General features: G+C 42.7%; 1 protein-coding gene across 1 annotated transcript in view; it reads right to left on the minus strand.

The window, feature by feature from the left end:
- The window catches only part of LOC133665252 (titin-like), a 215,424-nt gene that overhangs the window by 74,292 nt on the left and 124,312 nt on the right, over positions 1-16,820 (minus strand). Inside the window, 24 exon segments of the mRNA XM_062070499.1 lie at positions 1,916-2,097; positions 2,174-2,479; positions 2,604-3,033; positions 3,135-3,325; positions 3,396-3,525; positions 3,724-3,905; positions 3,992-4,291; positions 4,385-4,678; positions 4,830-5,114; positions 5,208-5,385; positions 5,512-5,630; positions 5,850-6,149; positions 7,447-7,749; positions 7,887-8,070; positions 8,144-8,340; positions 8,419-8,721; positions 8,794-9,093; positions 9,208-9,486; positions 9,569-9,877; positions 12,221-12,417; positions 12,520-12,625; positions 12,744-13,043; positions 15,382-15,681; positions 15,762-15,877. Of these exon segments, the coding sequence (XP_061926483.1) occupies positions 1,916-2,097; positions 2,174-2,479; positions 2,604-3,033; positions 3,135-3,325; positions 3,396-3,525; positions 3,724-3,905; positions 3,992-4,291; positions 4,385-4,678; positions 4,830-5,114; positions 5,208-5,385; positions 5,512-5,630; positions 5,850-6,149; positions 7,447-7,749; positions 7,887-8,070; positions 8,144-8,340; positions 8,419-8,721; positions 8,794-9,093; positions 9,208-9,486; positions 9,569-9,877; positions 12,221-12,417; positions 12,520-12,625; positions 12,744-13,043; positions 15,382-15,681; positions 15,762-15,877 (5,791 nt within the window).

The raw sequence follows: 16,820 nt of genomic DNA on the forward strand, positions 1-16,820 counted from the left end.
TATTCAATAATTATTCCTAACTTAATTACAGTTTAAGAGGATGAACTTTTTCAAAATGATATGAAAGCGTGCGCTAATCACAAAGATTATTATCAAAGCCTGTCAAAGTCAGGCTGATTATACAAATAAATATATACTCCAAACGAAGGGACTCATAAAACAAAATTATTATAAATAATGATAAATGTGTTTCTTAAATAAACTGTCAATAAAATTCCATTGAAAATGTAAACACAGCTTCACCACTTTAGTCATAATTTTTGCGCTTAAGAAACTTCTCATGATTTTAGCTCCAGACTTCTTGTTTAATATTACCATTACTGCCACAAGTGGTGGAATAGTGTATTACAACTGAGTACTGCTGTGGCCTGTACGGACAGAGTTGAGAAACATATATTGTTTGCGGCCAACAATATATTAAACGATATATATACGATTAAAGGCCTACTGAAAGCCACTACTAGCGACCACACAGTCTGATAGTTTATATATCAATGATGAAATCTTAACATTGCAACACATGCCAATACGGCCGGGTTAGCTTACTAAAGTGCAATTTTAAATTTTGCACGAAATATCCTGCTGAAAACTTCTCGGTATGATGACGTCTGCGCGTGACGTCACGGATTGTAGAGGACATTTTGGGACAGCATTGTGGCCAGCTATTAAGTCGTCTGTCTTCATCGCAAAATTCCACAGTATTCTGGACATCTGTGTTGGTGAATCTTTTGCAATTTGTTCAATGAACAATGGAGACAGCAAAGAAGAAAGTTGTAGGTGGGAAGCGGTGTATTAGCGGACGGCTGCAGCAACATAAACACAGCCGATGTTTCATTGTCTACATTCCCGAAAGATGACAATCAAGTTTTACCATTGGCTTGTGGAGAACTGGGACAACAGAGACTCTTACCAGGAGGACTTTGAGTTGGATACGCAGACGCGGTACCGTGAGTACGCAGCTGCGGCTTCCAAACATTTGATTGCTTGCCCGTACGTGCGTGCCGCTACGTGCATGTCACGTACGTAACTTTGGGGACTTTGGGGAAATATATGTGCTGTATGAACTTTGGGGAGGTGAACGGTACTTTGGGCTGAGGGATTGAGTGTGTTGTGCGGGTGTTTGATTTGTATTGGTGAGTTATATGGACGGGGGAGGGGAGGTGTTTGTTATGCGGGATTAATTTGTGGCATATTAAATATAAGCCTGGTTGTGTTGTGGCTAATAGAGTATATATATGTCTTGTGTTTATTTACTGTTGTAGTCATTCCCAGCTGAATATCAGGTCACCCCCGGCTCTCACAGCATCTTCCCTCTCTAGTCCTTCACTCTCACTTTCCTCATCCACAAATCTTTCATCCTCGCTCAAATTAATGGGGAAATCGTCGCTTTCTCGGTCCGAATCGCTGTCGCTGCTGGTGGCCATGATTGTACACAATGTGCAGATGTGAGGAGCTCCACAACCGGTGACGTCACGCGCATATCGTCTGCTACTTCCGGTACAGGCAAGGCTTTTTTATCAGCGACCAAAAGTTGCGAACTTTATCGTCGATGTTCTCTACTAAATCCTTTCAGCAAAAATATGGCAATATCGCGAAATGATCAAGTATGACACATAGAATGGATCTGCTATCCCCGTTTAAATAAGAAAATCGCATTTCAGTAGGCCTTTAAGAAACACTGGTTTAAAAGACATGGAATCGCATGAAGTACATTTGTTTTTTGTCTGTCAAAATGGAAAGAATGAATACATTTGGCAAGAAAAGATAAAGACTTAATTGATGCATATTATTTCCAGGCCACATAAAATGAGGAGTGGGCCAGATCTCGCCCTCGGGCTTTGAGTTTGACACCTGTTACCTAAGCCTACACTGTTGTCATTTTGTATCACAGCTAAACTGTCAAAATAAGTCTGACCTCAGAGTCAATGGGAAGTGTGTGAAGTTCATTTTTCTTCTCAGTCTCGGCTGTTCCATCAAAGTTCCAGGTGACTTTAGGCACTGGACGCCCGGTGATGGTGGCGGGTATCCTGATGGTGGTTCCAGCCCTACAGTTCAGCAGGTCCTGAGCGCTCACATCCAGAGAAACTGTTGGCTCGACTGAAGGACAGACACAGATTAAACAGACTATTTCTGTACCTTAATGGAAATGGGTAAACAGCTACATGATACTTACTCAAAATATCCTGAACCAGGATATCAGCGGTCTTGGCAGGCTCAGAGTTGCCGACAGCGTTCACAGCGTAAATCCTGAACTTGCACTTTTTGCCCTCCTTAAGATCGGGAATAGTTATCTCAGTAGATTGATGGAGCTTTTCTGCAGGAGTCACCCTTCTCCAGTCAGGAGAACCTTCCTCATGGACCTCAATGATGTAACCCTTGACAGGACTGCCACCATCCCTTTCCGGGGGACTCCAGGCGAGTGTGATACTGTCCTTGGTCTTGTCTTTGACCACAGGGGATCCAGGTGAGCTTGGAGTGTCTAAGGACCAGAAAACACAACGGTCACGGAGTGGCACAAAAACACTTTAAAGTGTTCTACAAATACACTTTTTTAAATCTAAGTTGGCTTGTTTTAAAAACAGTAAACAAAAGTCAAGACTCACTGCATGGATCCACAGCAAAGCGGCACTCTGTAGCCTCGCTGGGAGGCCCGATACCTGCAGCATTGCCTGCCGCCACCCTAAACTGGTACTCTGTTCCTTCAATGAGCTTAAAAACAGTGTACTGCAGACCCCTAATTGCCGGTTTGGTGACAGAGCAACGATTAACTTTTGCCCAGTACACAGCTCCACGTTCCCTCTTCTCTAGCCAATAGCCTTGAATTGTGGCACCACCGTTGTCGAGCGGAGGCAGCCAAGTCAGAGTCATCGTGTTTGATGTGGCAGCAATGATCTTGGGGTTGCGTGGCGGTCCAGGTAGGCCAAATGGATCCTTCAGTTCTACTTTCTCTGAGTCACAGCCGTCGCTGAGCCCGTACTTATTCGCTGCCTTGATTCTGAACTGATAGGTACCATTCATAGTCAGTTTGGAGACCTGAATAGGCAAATGACAGACAATCAGTTTGTATGATAGCAAATAAATACAAGAGTGCATCTTCTTGCAGTTCAGTTTGCATGCATTGCAGCTCAATTCACCCCATATCGCCGATCAATGAGGTTGGAGGTCATTGCCTCAAAATCAGATTTTTTCTTGCTGGCATCTCTGCGTTCAATGACGTAGTTTGTGATCTCACTACCCCCGTTGTCTTCCGGGGCATCCCAGGTCAGGTAGCACGAGTCAGCCTTGATGTCAGAGACAACAATATTCCTCGGGGGAAGAGGGCGGTCTGCGGACGAGAGGAAATCAGCTCAGACTACTTTGCAATTTACACGGCTTGCCTCTGATCAAGTTCATACCCAAGATCTCCACGCGGATTATGTGCTGAGATTTTCCGTGGCAGTTTTCAGCCAGCAGTTTGTATTTGCCTTTGTCTTGTCTGGTGCTTTCTGGCATGGATAGTTTTGTCCTCAGTGTGGTACGATTCACCTGGTATTTGAAAATATTTCTGTGTTAAAATTGTGGATCTGAATGTGCCAGTATCAACATGTTCACAATCCGTGGGGTATATCATTCATTTTGTACATTTTAAGCTGTTCAAGGTTCAAGTGTGGCTACATGAATTTCCATTTTAAAAAAACATAACAGTTCATCAATAACATTGAATCTTATTTATGAATGAATGACCTCTTCCGTTTCAATTGTCATCTTTTCTCTGTTTGGTTTGTCCAGCTCCTCGTCATCCTTCATCCACTTGAGTGTTGGAAGAGGAAGTCCCTTTACCTCAGCTGGAATGTCAACGTCAGAGCCTTTCTTCACAATGATGGCGTTACCTTTGAAGTACTTCAGAATTGTAATAACTGGTGGAACTGTGAAATCACAAGGTGACACGTTTGAGTATTGCATTGGCGGATTTGTCGTTGAAAAACTTATCACAATTGCATTGGTGACATACTTTTATCATCCTGAATATTGGCTGTGATTGGCTTGGATGGTGGCCCATCACCGACCTCATTTACAGCTTTGACACGGAACTGGTACTCCTGGTTCTCTGACAAGTTCTCAATGGTACCACAGCACTTGGGAAACATCTTGTGGTTAGCCACGTCAAATTCACCGCCGTCAGATCTCATCTTCTCTACGTAGTAGCCTATGACAGGGCTACCACCGTCGCTGCGTGGTGGTTGCCAGGCCAGTGTGATAGTGTTCTTGCTTCTGTCAGTGTAATGGAGCTTCTCCGGAGCAGATGGTGTAGCTGCAAGTAAATGTCAGTGGTTCAGTTCCAGTAATCACCATAGACTTATTCTAAGAAATTTCAGTTGCCTCCAAATAAAAAATGTGGCTGCACCTTTAGGATCTTCAGCTAGGATGGGCCCAAGATCCGTTGGAGCGCCATCTCCATACTTGTTTCGGGCAATGACCCTGAAAATGTACTCTTCGCCACCCAGTAAGCCCTGGATGTCGCACTTGCAGGACGCCACCTCAATAGGCTGGCGGAAGAGTTTCATCTTGGCATCTTTCCTCAGAACCTCGTAACCAAAGATGTCACTTCCACCATTGTCTAGTGGATCGGACCAGGTGAGGGTGATGTTCTTCTTGGTCACCGTCACAGTCTTCAAGTCAATCACAGGGCCTGGGACATCTGCAAGCAAGCAGCAGAACGGAATTGAAATGTAGTGTACTTACATAAATGAGGACGATACAACCCGTAGTCAGTAAAACATTTCAAAAAAAGAATACAAGACTTTCTTTGTAAAAATGTTTCTTGCTAAATAAAACTGTCAGACACTGACCCATGACATCCACTCTGGTTTCAGCGGCCTTAGTCCCGCTGCTGTTGGTTCCAGAAATCTGGTACTTTCCGTGATCCGCCCTCACTGCCTTTTTGATGAACAGACAGCTGTTCTTGCCGTCCGTCTCCACTAGCATTCTCTCCTTGTCAATTTCAGCATCATCTTTAGCCCACTTAATCTCAGGCTGGGGCCGGCCAATGACTATGGCGGGAAGCTTTAAGGGCTCTCCAGCCTTGATCATCACACCGTTCCTCACAGAGAGCTCAAAGTCAACAGCGGGAGGTTCTGAAGGCCACAAAAAGTAAGACAATTACATTTTTACAGACAACAATGCCAACATTTCCAACTGTATGCATGAGCTCTTCCTTGTGTTTGCACCTTGAGGCTCTTTGACGGTGACAGGTTCTGTGACACCAGGAGCTCCGGGACCTGCTTCGTTAACGGCGATGACTCGGATGTAGTAATCAGCTCCTTCAGTCAGACCTGTGACCTTGTAGGTCAGTTCTTTGCACCTGAACTCTGTGCTGCGTGTCCAGTCCTTTTCACCAACCACCACCTGTCAAAGTCAGAGGATTCAGCCACGTGCGAATGTGTCAACTGTCACAGAAAATAGGTGGCAGTTTGTCATTTAGCAGCTCTGTGAATGTTTTTTTTTCGACAAGCCCACATTCGTCATGAGTACCTTCTCAACATGATATCCCAGGATGTCCCCTCCTCCGTTGAACAAAGGTGGCTTCCAAGCCACAATGATTGAGTCCTTCCCAGTGTCCACGACCCATGGTGTTGGGGGCCCAGGAGGCACTGAGGATAGGGGGATAAGTGGAGTAGTTGGCAGTATAACATGTTTGTCAGAATACTGTAAACTATTATCTAGTAACCAACACTCCCCATGAAACATTAAGTACAATAGTTTATGGCACACCAATCATGTCATGCCTAACAAAAAGACAGAATGAACAACCGGTGCTAAAGTCTAAAACAGTATTAGTTACTGATGCGTCCATCTTTGTAGTTACTTACAGATAGCATCCATAGCAACAATACGGTCCGTGGGCTCACTGAAAGGTCCGGGCCCAGCCAGGTTTTCGGCACACACCCTGAAGATATAGCTGAGTCCCTCCATCAGACCGCTCGCCTTTACCTCCAGAGAGTTGAGGAGAGCACGGTTGACACGAGTCCAATATTTGCTGTTCACCTCCTTCTTCTCAATCCAGTAGCCTAGAATCGGACTGCCATTGTCCTTTGGCTCATGCCAGGAGATGTGGGCGGAGCTTGCTGTCACTTCATGAACTCTTGGGGTGTTCGGAGCATCAGGAGGATCTAATGAAAAAGCGGTGCCTCAGTTTGTTTACAAAGCCATAAAACTCGTTTTACATTAGATATTCATTAGGTCAGGGGTCAGCAACCTTTTTGAAAGCAAGAGCTACTTCTTGGGTAGTGATTAATGCGAAGGGCTACCAGTTTGATACACACTTAAATGAATTGCCAGAAATAGCCAATTTGCTCAATTTACCTTTAACTCTATGTTATTATTAATAATTAATGATATTTACACTTAATTGAACGGTTGAAAAGAGGAGAAAACACGAAAAAATGACAATTAAATTTTGAAACATAGTTTATCTTCAATTTCAACTCTTTAAAATTCAAAATTCAACCGAAAAAAGGAAGAGAAAAACTAGCTAATTCGAATCTTTTTGAAAAAATTAAAAAATAATTTATGGAACATCATTAGTAATTTTTCCTGATTAAAATTAATTTTAGAATTTTGATGATATGTTTTAAATAGGTTAAAATCCAATCTACACTTTGTTAGAATATATAACAAATTGGACCAAGCTATATTTCTAACAGAGACAAATCATTATTTCTTCTAGATTTTCCAGAACAAAAATTTTAAAAGAAATTCAAAAGACTTTGAAATAAGATTTAAATTTGATTCTACAGATTTTCTAGATTTGCCAGAATATTTATTTTGAATTTTAATCATAATACGTTTGAAGAAATATTTCACATACATTCTTCGTCGAAAAAACAGAAGCTAAAATTAAGAATTAAATTAAAATGTATTTATTATTCTTTACAATAAAACAAATAAATTTACTTGAGCATTGATTTAAATTGTCAGGAAAGAAGAGGAAGGAATTTAAAAGGTAAAAAGGTATATGTGTTTAAAAATCCTCAAATCATTTTTAAGGTTGTATTTTTTCTCTAAAATTGTCTTTCTGAAAGTTATAAGAAGCAAAGTAAAAAAAATTAATGAATTTATTTAAACAAGTGAAGACCAAGTCTTTAAAATATTTTCTTGGATTTTCAAATTCTATTTGAGTTTTGTCTCTCTTAGAATTAAAAATGTTGAGCAAAGCGAGACCAGCTTGCTAGTAAATAAATACAATTTAAAAAATAGAGGCAGCTCACTGGTAAGTGCTGCTATTTGAGCTATTTTTAGAACAGGCCAGCGGGCTACTCATCTGGTCCTTACGGGCTACCTGGTGCCCGCGGGCACCGCGTTGGTGACCCCTGCATTAGGTAATGGGTTAGCAAGTGCATTTTGTGTATGCAATATATCCAAACAAAAAGTAGGCTTTAATAATCATTCAAAAACCATTGCTCTCACCAAATTGGTTCTTGGCAACCACTGGTTCGGAGATGCATGACGGTCCACATCCAAATTTGTTTTCTGCAGTAACTCTAAAGATGTACTCTTTTCCTTCGATCAGCTTAGTGACGGGGAAGCTGGTACCCTTCACGGTGGATGTGACGGTGATCCAGCCAACGGCATCGTTCTTGTTATCCTTTTTCTCTAGGATATAGTTCAGTATGTCACTGCCGCCGTCATCTTCAGGAGGCTCCCAGTTACATATTACTGAGGTGCTCTTGATGTCATCAAAGGTGAAATTGAAGGGTGGGCCAGGTTTGTCTGTTGCACAAAAGATTCCGGTCACCAGAGCTAGCTAAACATTACTAAGATTTGTTTTAGCCTTTTAATTTTGACCTGAAAATCAGAACATCAATGGGGAAAAAGGCATTTCAGACTTAAGGACAGGTAAAACTTACCGAGAACATTAACAACGCAAGAGGCGCTGGCAACGCCATGAATGTTCTTCACCTCGATGGTGAAGTTGCCATGGTCACTTCTTATAGCCTCTCGGATCATTAGTGCCGAGTGTCCCTTCTTAGTCTGGTCCAAACCGAGGCGCTCACGCATTGGCGTCACAAATTCTTCTGTGGGTTCGGGAACCTGGACGAACAAAAAAAAGTCTAAATAACCAGCAAGCATAGGGATTTAGTGATTAGGGTTTTACAAAATGAACCTTAGATCTTGTCTTCTTCTTCTTGACCAGCGGGACAAGAGTCTTTGTAGGCTCTTTGGTGACGTCCTCATTGTTCCTCAGCCAAGTGATCTTGGGGTAAGGCGAACCGGAGATGTTTGCATTGATGCAGATCTCCTCACCTCTCTTAATGCACAAACCAGACTGCACATTGGCGTGCAGGGTGACACTCGGTTTTTCTGAAAAAGAAGACAAAAGCTCGACAAACATTCAATAAGGACATAAAGCAAAAGTTTCTTTGGGATGGTCTTTCATACCAACGGGGTCAGCAGCCTTTATGAGTTGTGTGCTTCGCGAGGGCTCACTGACTCCAGCAGCGTTCTCGGCTCGAACCCTGAACTGGTATTCAGTGTCTTCCTTCAGACCTGTCACCACATAGGAGAAACCGGGGACCAAGCTTGGGGTAACCCTCTCATAGCGATCACCGTCCTTCTCAATCTTCTCCACGACGTAGCCTTGAATGGGGCAGCCACCATCGTAATCGGGAGCTTTCCAGGTGATGGTGATAGATTTGGATGTTGGGTCATGAGCCTCCACTTGGATCGGTGGGTCTGGTTTCTCTGTGAAGCAGATGGTTGTTTAGTTTCTACCTGTCGCAACTATCATATACCAATATAAGGCCCCTAACTTACGCTTAACCTCCTCTATAATGACAGGGTTCCGCAGCTCCAGAAATGCTCCTGGGCCGACCTTGTTGACAGCCTTGACCCGGAAGTAGTACTCGCAGTTGACGTACAAGTCTTTAACCATACAACAAAGAACATTCTCCCCTGACATGACGGGCATGTAGGTCTTCTTGGACGCTTCACGACGCTCCAGTATGTAACTAAGGATAGGTGTCCCGCCGTCATCCTCGGGGGCTTCCCAGCTGATCTTGCAGGAATTATTTGTGACATCACTGGAGCTGATGTCTTTGCACTGACCAGGGAGCCCTACGGGAAATCATTCAGAGGTGAACACACATCAGAGTGACAATGACATGATTTTCAAACTGAAATCAATTCATATGAAATCCTGATGCAGCCAGAATAGACACAGCAACGTACCGATGACTTTGACATTAATACTCCCGTTGGCGGTGCCCAGACTGTTTTCCAGGGTGATATTATAGACACCAGCGTCAGAACGTGTGCATCTGAGTAGCTCCAGATGACCACTGTTCATCTCCACTGTCATGGAGAGACGCTCATCTTTTTTGCATTCCGCCGTGTCCTTCTGCCACACCATATTTGGAATCGGGATGCCCTTGTAGGGGACATTCAGGTGCAGCTTCTCCCCCTCAATCACCACCACATCCTGTGTGTCCAGTTCCAATTTTGGGGCACCTTGAGATCAGATGAGTAGTAAATTCAACAGGAACTTGAGTTATATCATCAGACTCTATGCTGAAAGTCTGTGAACACTTACAGTCTGGATCCTTGGTAAACACCTTGTCAGAGAGCTCGGAGGGTTCGCTAACGCCGATAGCGTTAATGGCACGAACCCTGATGACATACTTCTTCTCTGGTTTGATTCCGTCTTCGATCTTGAACTTAGGCTCTTTGATAGGTCTGCTGTTAACCCGCAACCACTTTAGCTCAGGGCGGGCCTCAGCCACCTCCACGTGGTAGCCAGTGATCGGGGAGCCACCGTCCTTGACTGGCGGCTTCCACGACACATTGATGTGCTCTCTGCTGCTATCAGGCACAGTCACGTCCAAGGGAGGAGATGGTGCACCTACAGAGACAGGCCGTTTAGAACATATCACGGGTTCTATTGTGGATCTGTAAAAGATGACTCTAAATCTGGGTTGTCTTTCCACTGATGGCCGCATACTAAAAAAATCAAAGCCATTTTTATTTTTCAAAGCCAATACAACACCCAGAAGGGTCGCAATCATAGAAATAAGTCATGTATTAGTTATTTTTTTATTAGTACTGTGGAAGGATGCAGATATGTTTAAGAGTTCTTTCTTTTTACATAGCCATGTTTAAAGTAGCTAGTACTTTTCCTTTGTTTATTCTACCAGTCTCTCTTTGTCTTCAGATTGTCTGTTTAGTGTCTTACGTTGGAATGTGAAGACAACCTCCATGTCTCTCTCCTTATCAGTGTTGAGAGGGGGGAGATGGGGGCTTTCTTTGTGTGAAAAGAGTGGGCTTTTCCGTTGGAATGCCAGATCAACTAGAGTAGCCGATATGGATGTATTGGTTAAGTTGAACTCCTAAAGCTTTAGTAAAACTTGAAAATATTCCAATTCTGTCTTGATGGTCCTTCTTACTCAGCATATATGTCATCGAAAAAACTTGAGATTGACCAGTAACTTAGATTCCCTTGGAGGAAGAACTGGTCCGACGCAACAGTATCCAACACTTCAATCTCTAGATCAACTTCAGGTATATCTAAACCACTAAAAACTGCCAGAGTACCATGGAGTACCACATATTCATATTTAGTTGCTTTGAATCTGCCAACAACTTATACATAATAAAAACCGTGTTGGTGAGTTGGTCATGACACAAGAGTGTGGATGCAGTTGCAAAAATATTGTACGTCTGCATGAATATTGCATAGTTTGTGTATGTGCCATAAAAAAAAAGGGTTTCCTCTGACAAAAAGGGCAAAAAACATTCAAATAACTTCATATCAACGAATAAATCTGAAGCTGATCTAGAAATGTAAGTGTTGAAAATAGAAAAAAATAATTATAATACAAAACCCAAAAGCAGTGAAGTTGTCAGGTTGTGTAAATGGTAAATAAAAAGAGAATACAACAAATCCTTTTCAACTTATATTCAATTGAATAGACTGCAAAGACAAGATATTTCATGTTCACACTGACAAACTTCATTTTTTTTTTCAAATAATCATGAACGTAGAATTTAATGGCAGCAACAAATTGCGAAAAAAAGTTGTGTGAGGAGCATTATTACGACTGTGTTACATGGCCTTTCCTTTTAACAACACTCAGTAAAGGTTTGGGAAGTGAGGAGACACATTTTTGAAGTGGAATTCTTTCCCATTCTTGCTTGATGTACAGCTTAAGTTGTTCAACAGTCTCCCTTCTCATATTTTAGCCTTCACACATTTTCAATGTCTGGACTACAGGCAGGCCAGTCTAGTACCCGCACTCTTTTACTATGAAGCCACGCTGTTGTAACACGTGGCTTGGCATTGTCTTGCTGAAATAAGCAGGGGCGTCCGTGATAACGTTGCTTGGATGGCAACATATGTTGCTCCAAAAGCTGTATGTACCTTTCAGCATTAATGGTGCCTTCACAGATGTGTAAGTTACCCATGTCTTGGCCACTAATACACCCCCATACCATCACACATGCTGCCTTTTACACTTTCACCCTAGAACAGTCCGGATGGTTCTTTTCCTCTTTGGTCCGGAGGACACCACCTCCACAGTTTCCAAAAACAATTTGAAATGTGGACTCATCAGACCACAGAACACTTTTCCACTTTGCATCAGTCCATCTTAGATGAGCTCGGGCCCAGCGAAGCCGGCGGCGTTTCTGGGTGTTGTTGATAAATGGCTTTGGCTTTGCATAGTAGAGTTTTAACTTGCACTTACAGAGGTAGCAACCAACTGTAGTTACTGACAGGGGTTTTGTGAACTGTTCCTGAGCCCATGTGGTGATATCCTTTACACACTGAGTTCGCTTTTTGATGCAGTACCGCCTGAGGGATCCAAGGTGCGTAATATCATGGCTTACGTGCAGTGATTTCTCCAGATTCTCTGAACTTTTGGATGATATTACGTAGCGTAGATGGTGAAGTCCCTAAATTCCTTGTTGAGAAATGTTGTTCTTAAACAATTTGCTCAGGCATTTGTTGACAAAGTGGTGACCCTCGACCCCGTCCTTGTTTGTGAATGACTGAGCATTGCAGGCGTCAAATTCCAAATGAGCTAAAGTTTCTCAGTGTGAACATGAAATATCTTGTCTTCGCAGTCTATTCAATTGAATATAAGTTGAAAAGGATTTGTTGTATTCTCTTTTTATTTACCATTTACACAACCTGACAACTTCACTGCTTTCGGGTTTTGTACATACATACACTAAGATTGTGACTTACTGGTTGGATCCTCGATGGTAAGGACTTCGGTGGGTTCACTTGGTTCTCCCACTCCCGCCTCATTCTCTGCCCGTACTTGGAACTGCACCTCTGAGCCCTCGTCCACGTCAGTCACCTTGAACTGCGTCTGCTTGTCTGGAGTCTTGCAGCACTTCAGCCAACGAGTTCCCACTTTCTCCTTCTTCTCTATCACGTACCTGAGGAGGATACATTTTATATCGTCACGGAGACAACGTCTTTCACCGAATGGCCTTTTTCTCTGTCCAACAAGCCGTCTGCAACACTGCACACAGTCTTACTTGGTGATGGGTCTTCCACCATTGCTCTTCGGAGCTTCCCATTTCAGCTCCACGTGTCTCTTGGTGACCTCCACCACGGTCAGAGCATAAGGAGGTCCAGGAGTAGCTACAGAGAAATAAAAACAACCTGGATTCATATCGCGCCTTTTGAGGTTACCATTTGTGACGTACTGACTGTGGTATGACAGCTCAAACATAAACATTTCAGATTTGAAAGAACTTACTAAAAGTGTCCTTGGCAAGCACAGCGTCCTCCAGCTCGCAGTACTCGCCCATCCCGGCGGCGTTTTCTGCAGCCACGCGGAACACGTACAGCGAGCCTTCGTTGAGAGGGCTCACCGTGTACTTGGGCTCCTTGACCGTCGTGTCGACGGTCTGCCAGGTCTTCCGTCGCACGTCCCTCTTCTCCACCACGTAGTTGGTGATGGGCGAGCCTCCGTCACTGCTGGGAACCTGCCATTTGAGGTCAGCGTTGATCTTGGTGATGTTAACTACTTCCAGCCACTGAGGCGCAGATGGTGGATCTGGTCACCAGGGAGGAGGAAAGAGTCGAGAATGGCGTTTGAGTATGAATGTCAGATACATTTTTTTACCTTGAAAATCAGATTTTACCTTGAAAATCAGATTTTACCTTGAAAATCATTTTTTACCTTGAAAATCAGATTTTACCTTGAAAATCAGTTTTTACCTTGAAAATCATTTTTTACTTTGAAAATCATTTTTTACCTTGAAAATCATTTTTTACCTTGAAAATCATTTTTTACCTTGAAAATCAGATTTTACCTTGAAAATCAGTTTTTACTTTGAAAATCATTTTTTACCTTGAAAATCATTTTTTACCTTGAAAATCATTTTTTACCTTGAAAATCAGATTTTACCTTGAAAATCATTTTTTACCTTGAAAATCATTTTTTACTTTGAAAATCATTTTTTACCTTGAAAATCAGATTTTACCTTGAAAATCAGTTTTTACCTTGAAAATCAGTTTTTACTTTGAAAATAATTTTTTACCTTGAAAATAATTTTTTACCTTGAAAATCAACTTTTAACTTGAAAATCATTTTTTACCTTGAAAATCATTTTTTACCTTGAAAAACAGTTTTTGCCTTGAAAATATTTTTTTCTTTTCTGCTCTGCCCCCCTGTCCTTTGTGGAGGGGGGGCACAGATTTGGTGACCATAGATGACGCGCTAGCTGTCCAAAGTTGGGACACAGGGTGGACCACTCATCTGTGCATCAGTTGGGGACGTCTCTGTGCTGCTGACCTGTCTCTACTCAAGATGATCTCCTGCTGGCCCCACTATGGACTGGACTCTCACTATTATGTTAGATCCACTATGGACTGGACTCTCACTAATATGTTGGATCCACTATGGACTGGACTCTCACACTATTATGTTAGATCCACTATGGACTGGACTCTCACAATATTATGTTAGATCCACTATGGACTGGACTCTCACACTATTATGTTAGATCCACTATGGACTGGACTCTCAGACTATTATGTTAGATCCACTATGGACTGGACTCTCAGACTATTATGTTAGATCCACTATGGACTGGACTCTCACTATTACTTTACATCCACTACGGACTGGACTCTCACTATTATGTAAGATCCACTATGGACTGGACTCTCACTATTATGCTAGATCCACTATGGACTGGACTCTCACACTTTTATGTTAGATCCACTGTGGACTGGACTCTCACACTATTATGTTAGATCCACTATGGACTGGACTCTCAGACTATTATGCTACATCCACTATGGACTAGACTCTCACTATTATGTTAGATCCACTATGGACTGGACTCTCACTATTATGTAAGATCCACTATGGACTGGACTCTCACTATTATGCTAGATCCACTATGGACTGGACTCTCACACTATTATGTTAGATCCACTATGGACTGGACTCTGACACTATTATGTTAGATCCACTATGGACTGGACTCTCACACTATTATGTTAGATCCACTATGGACTGGACTCTCACACTATTATGTTAGATCCACTATGGACTGGACTCTCACAATATTATGCTAGATCCACTATGGACTGGACTCTCACACTATTATGTTAGATCCACTATGGACTGGACTCTCAGAATATTATGCTAGATCCACTCGATGTCCATTGCACCGGTCGCCAGTGGGGGGTCCCCACATCTCTTGGCATTCTCTCCATGAGCTTCAAGAGGTAGTCACCTGAAATGGTTTTCACTTCACAGGTGTGCCTTATCCCTGTTGATTTGTGGAATTTCTTGCTTTATCAATAGAGTTGGGACCATCAGTTGTGTTGTCAAGGAGAAGGTGTGTCCAAACTGTTGGCCTGTACTGTACATACATTTACATGTTTCTAGGGTTTTTCTTTATCTCAATGGCTAAAGGAAGTATGGTTGGATTTGCTGCTGTTTCTTCACCCACTTATGTAAAGGGGACCTACCCCCAGGGATACCCCTGAATGCTGCAGTCCTTTTTTAAACAGTGAGCCATTTGTGACGTACGTATGTGGACATCCTAGTACGTGCTATCTGTCAGGCCCCTCCTCTCTTCTTCCATCCAGTTTCATGCCCACCCACCTGCTCTGATGTCAATTAAATAAATACTTGCCCGTTTTATTTGTCCACCACATTTCACACGAGACTGCTTTGTCAACGTGGGCCAGCAGAAAGATTAGCCACTAAAGTCCGACAAAACTCGACCGTATCGGAAAAGTAAAATAGCGGTGATTTTTGTCTTCAAGATGTATTATTTAAACTGTGTAAATTCTAGACCACAAGCTAGAGTTTTAAGTGCAGATTGGAACCATCAGATGTTGTTTAAAGGCAAATAAAAGAGTCCATGACTTACAGAGCCTCTCCTTGCAGACCACGGCGTCACAGGGCTCGCTGGGCTCACTCACGCCAACTTTGTTGACAGCCTTGACCCGGAAAATGTATTCCTGCTTCTCCACCAAACCCTGGAGCTTATGTTCAGTCTGGGGGACGTCCTCGGCAATTTGGATCCACTCATCACTTCCGCTTTTCTGGAACTCGATGTTATAGCCTTCGATCTTAGCTCCGCCATCATGCTCGGGTCTGGTCCAGGCCAGCACGGCATAGGTCTTGCCCACGTCACGGATTACAGGCTTGCCAGGAGCCCATGGAGGATCTGAGCAAAAGTGTTGAGTTGCGATTCATTTCACTACCGATTTTTTGGAATTTGCGTCAGTGGAAGTTTTTCTAGCTCACCGATGGGGTCTTTGATGAGAACTGGGTCAGTTTCTGAGCTGGGTTTTCCAGTTCCAGCCAAATTCTCAGCCAGAACCCTGAACCGGTACTTCTTTTTAGTGGTTAGCCCTTTCACTCTGTTGTCAAAAAAAGAGCAGAGTTAAACCTAACCTGGCTTCAACCTGAAATTACAGTTAACTCTCCCACCTGAATCAAGATTCTACTCAATAACTTTGCTCCCCACCTGGAACTCGCAATCCACCATTCTTACGAAAAAAAAAACCCCCATGACCTATGAATCAATACGCTAATTGCTAACTAGACACTCGTAAGTTAATTGCTAGCTGACAACCATCAAGTTAATTACTACCTGCAACTGTTACTCTAACTGCTACTCAACCATCCCGCCAATTTTTAGCTGACAACTAGCGCCCTAATGGTTAGCTGGCAGCTAATTACTTGCTTGCAATTCGAGCGCTAATTGCATGCTGGTAATTAGAGCGCTAATTGCTAGTTGACTTTAATGCTAACATGAATATAACAATATAATGATTAATGTTTGCATTTTAAGTGAGTAGGGTCACATCACTGCAGTGTGTTGGATCAATTTATATTTTAAGACATTTCAATTCATAGGAAAATTACAGGAGGAATATGAAAATAATATTTTTTTAAAAAATCTAATCAACCAAAAATTTCACAACCCCTCTGTGTTACCTCTGTGGACCCCTGGGGTACTTTTACAAGTATTGCTACAACTACTGGTTCAACCGAAGTAGGGTGGTACGGTATACCGGTACTAGTATAGTATCACGGTACTAATGAATCAAAAATGGTACTATACTCTGTTTGAAAAGTACCGGTTCGAGGCATGACACAGCTGATTTTACGAGCAGAGGAGCATGTTCGGCAGTGCACACACACAGAGTACTTACAAGCAGACACAGTGTGTAGACAGAAAAGGGAGAATGGACGCATTTTGGTGTAAAAAGTCAAGATAAAGGTGAAGTTATAACACTGAAACACCCTCAGGAAGAGGTGCTTTAAGACATGGCTAGCTAGGTAGTGGCTAACGTCCAC

This window comes from Entelurus aequoreus, linkage group LG14 (genome assembly GCF_033978785.1).
Source record: "Entelurus aequoreus isolate RoL-2023_Sb linkage group LG14, RoL_Eaeq_v1.1, whole genome shotgun sequence".
In the NCBI taxonomy this organism is placed as follows: domain Eukaryota; kingdom Metazoa; phylum Chordata; class Actinopteri; order Syngnathiformes; family Syngnathidae; genus Entelurus; species Entelurus aequoreus.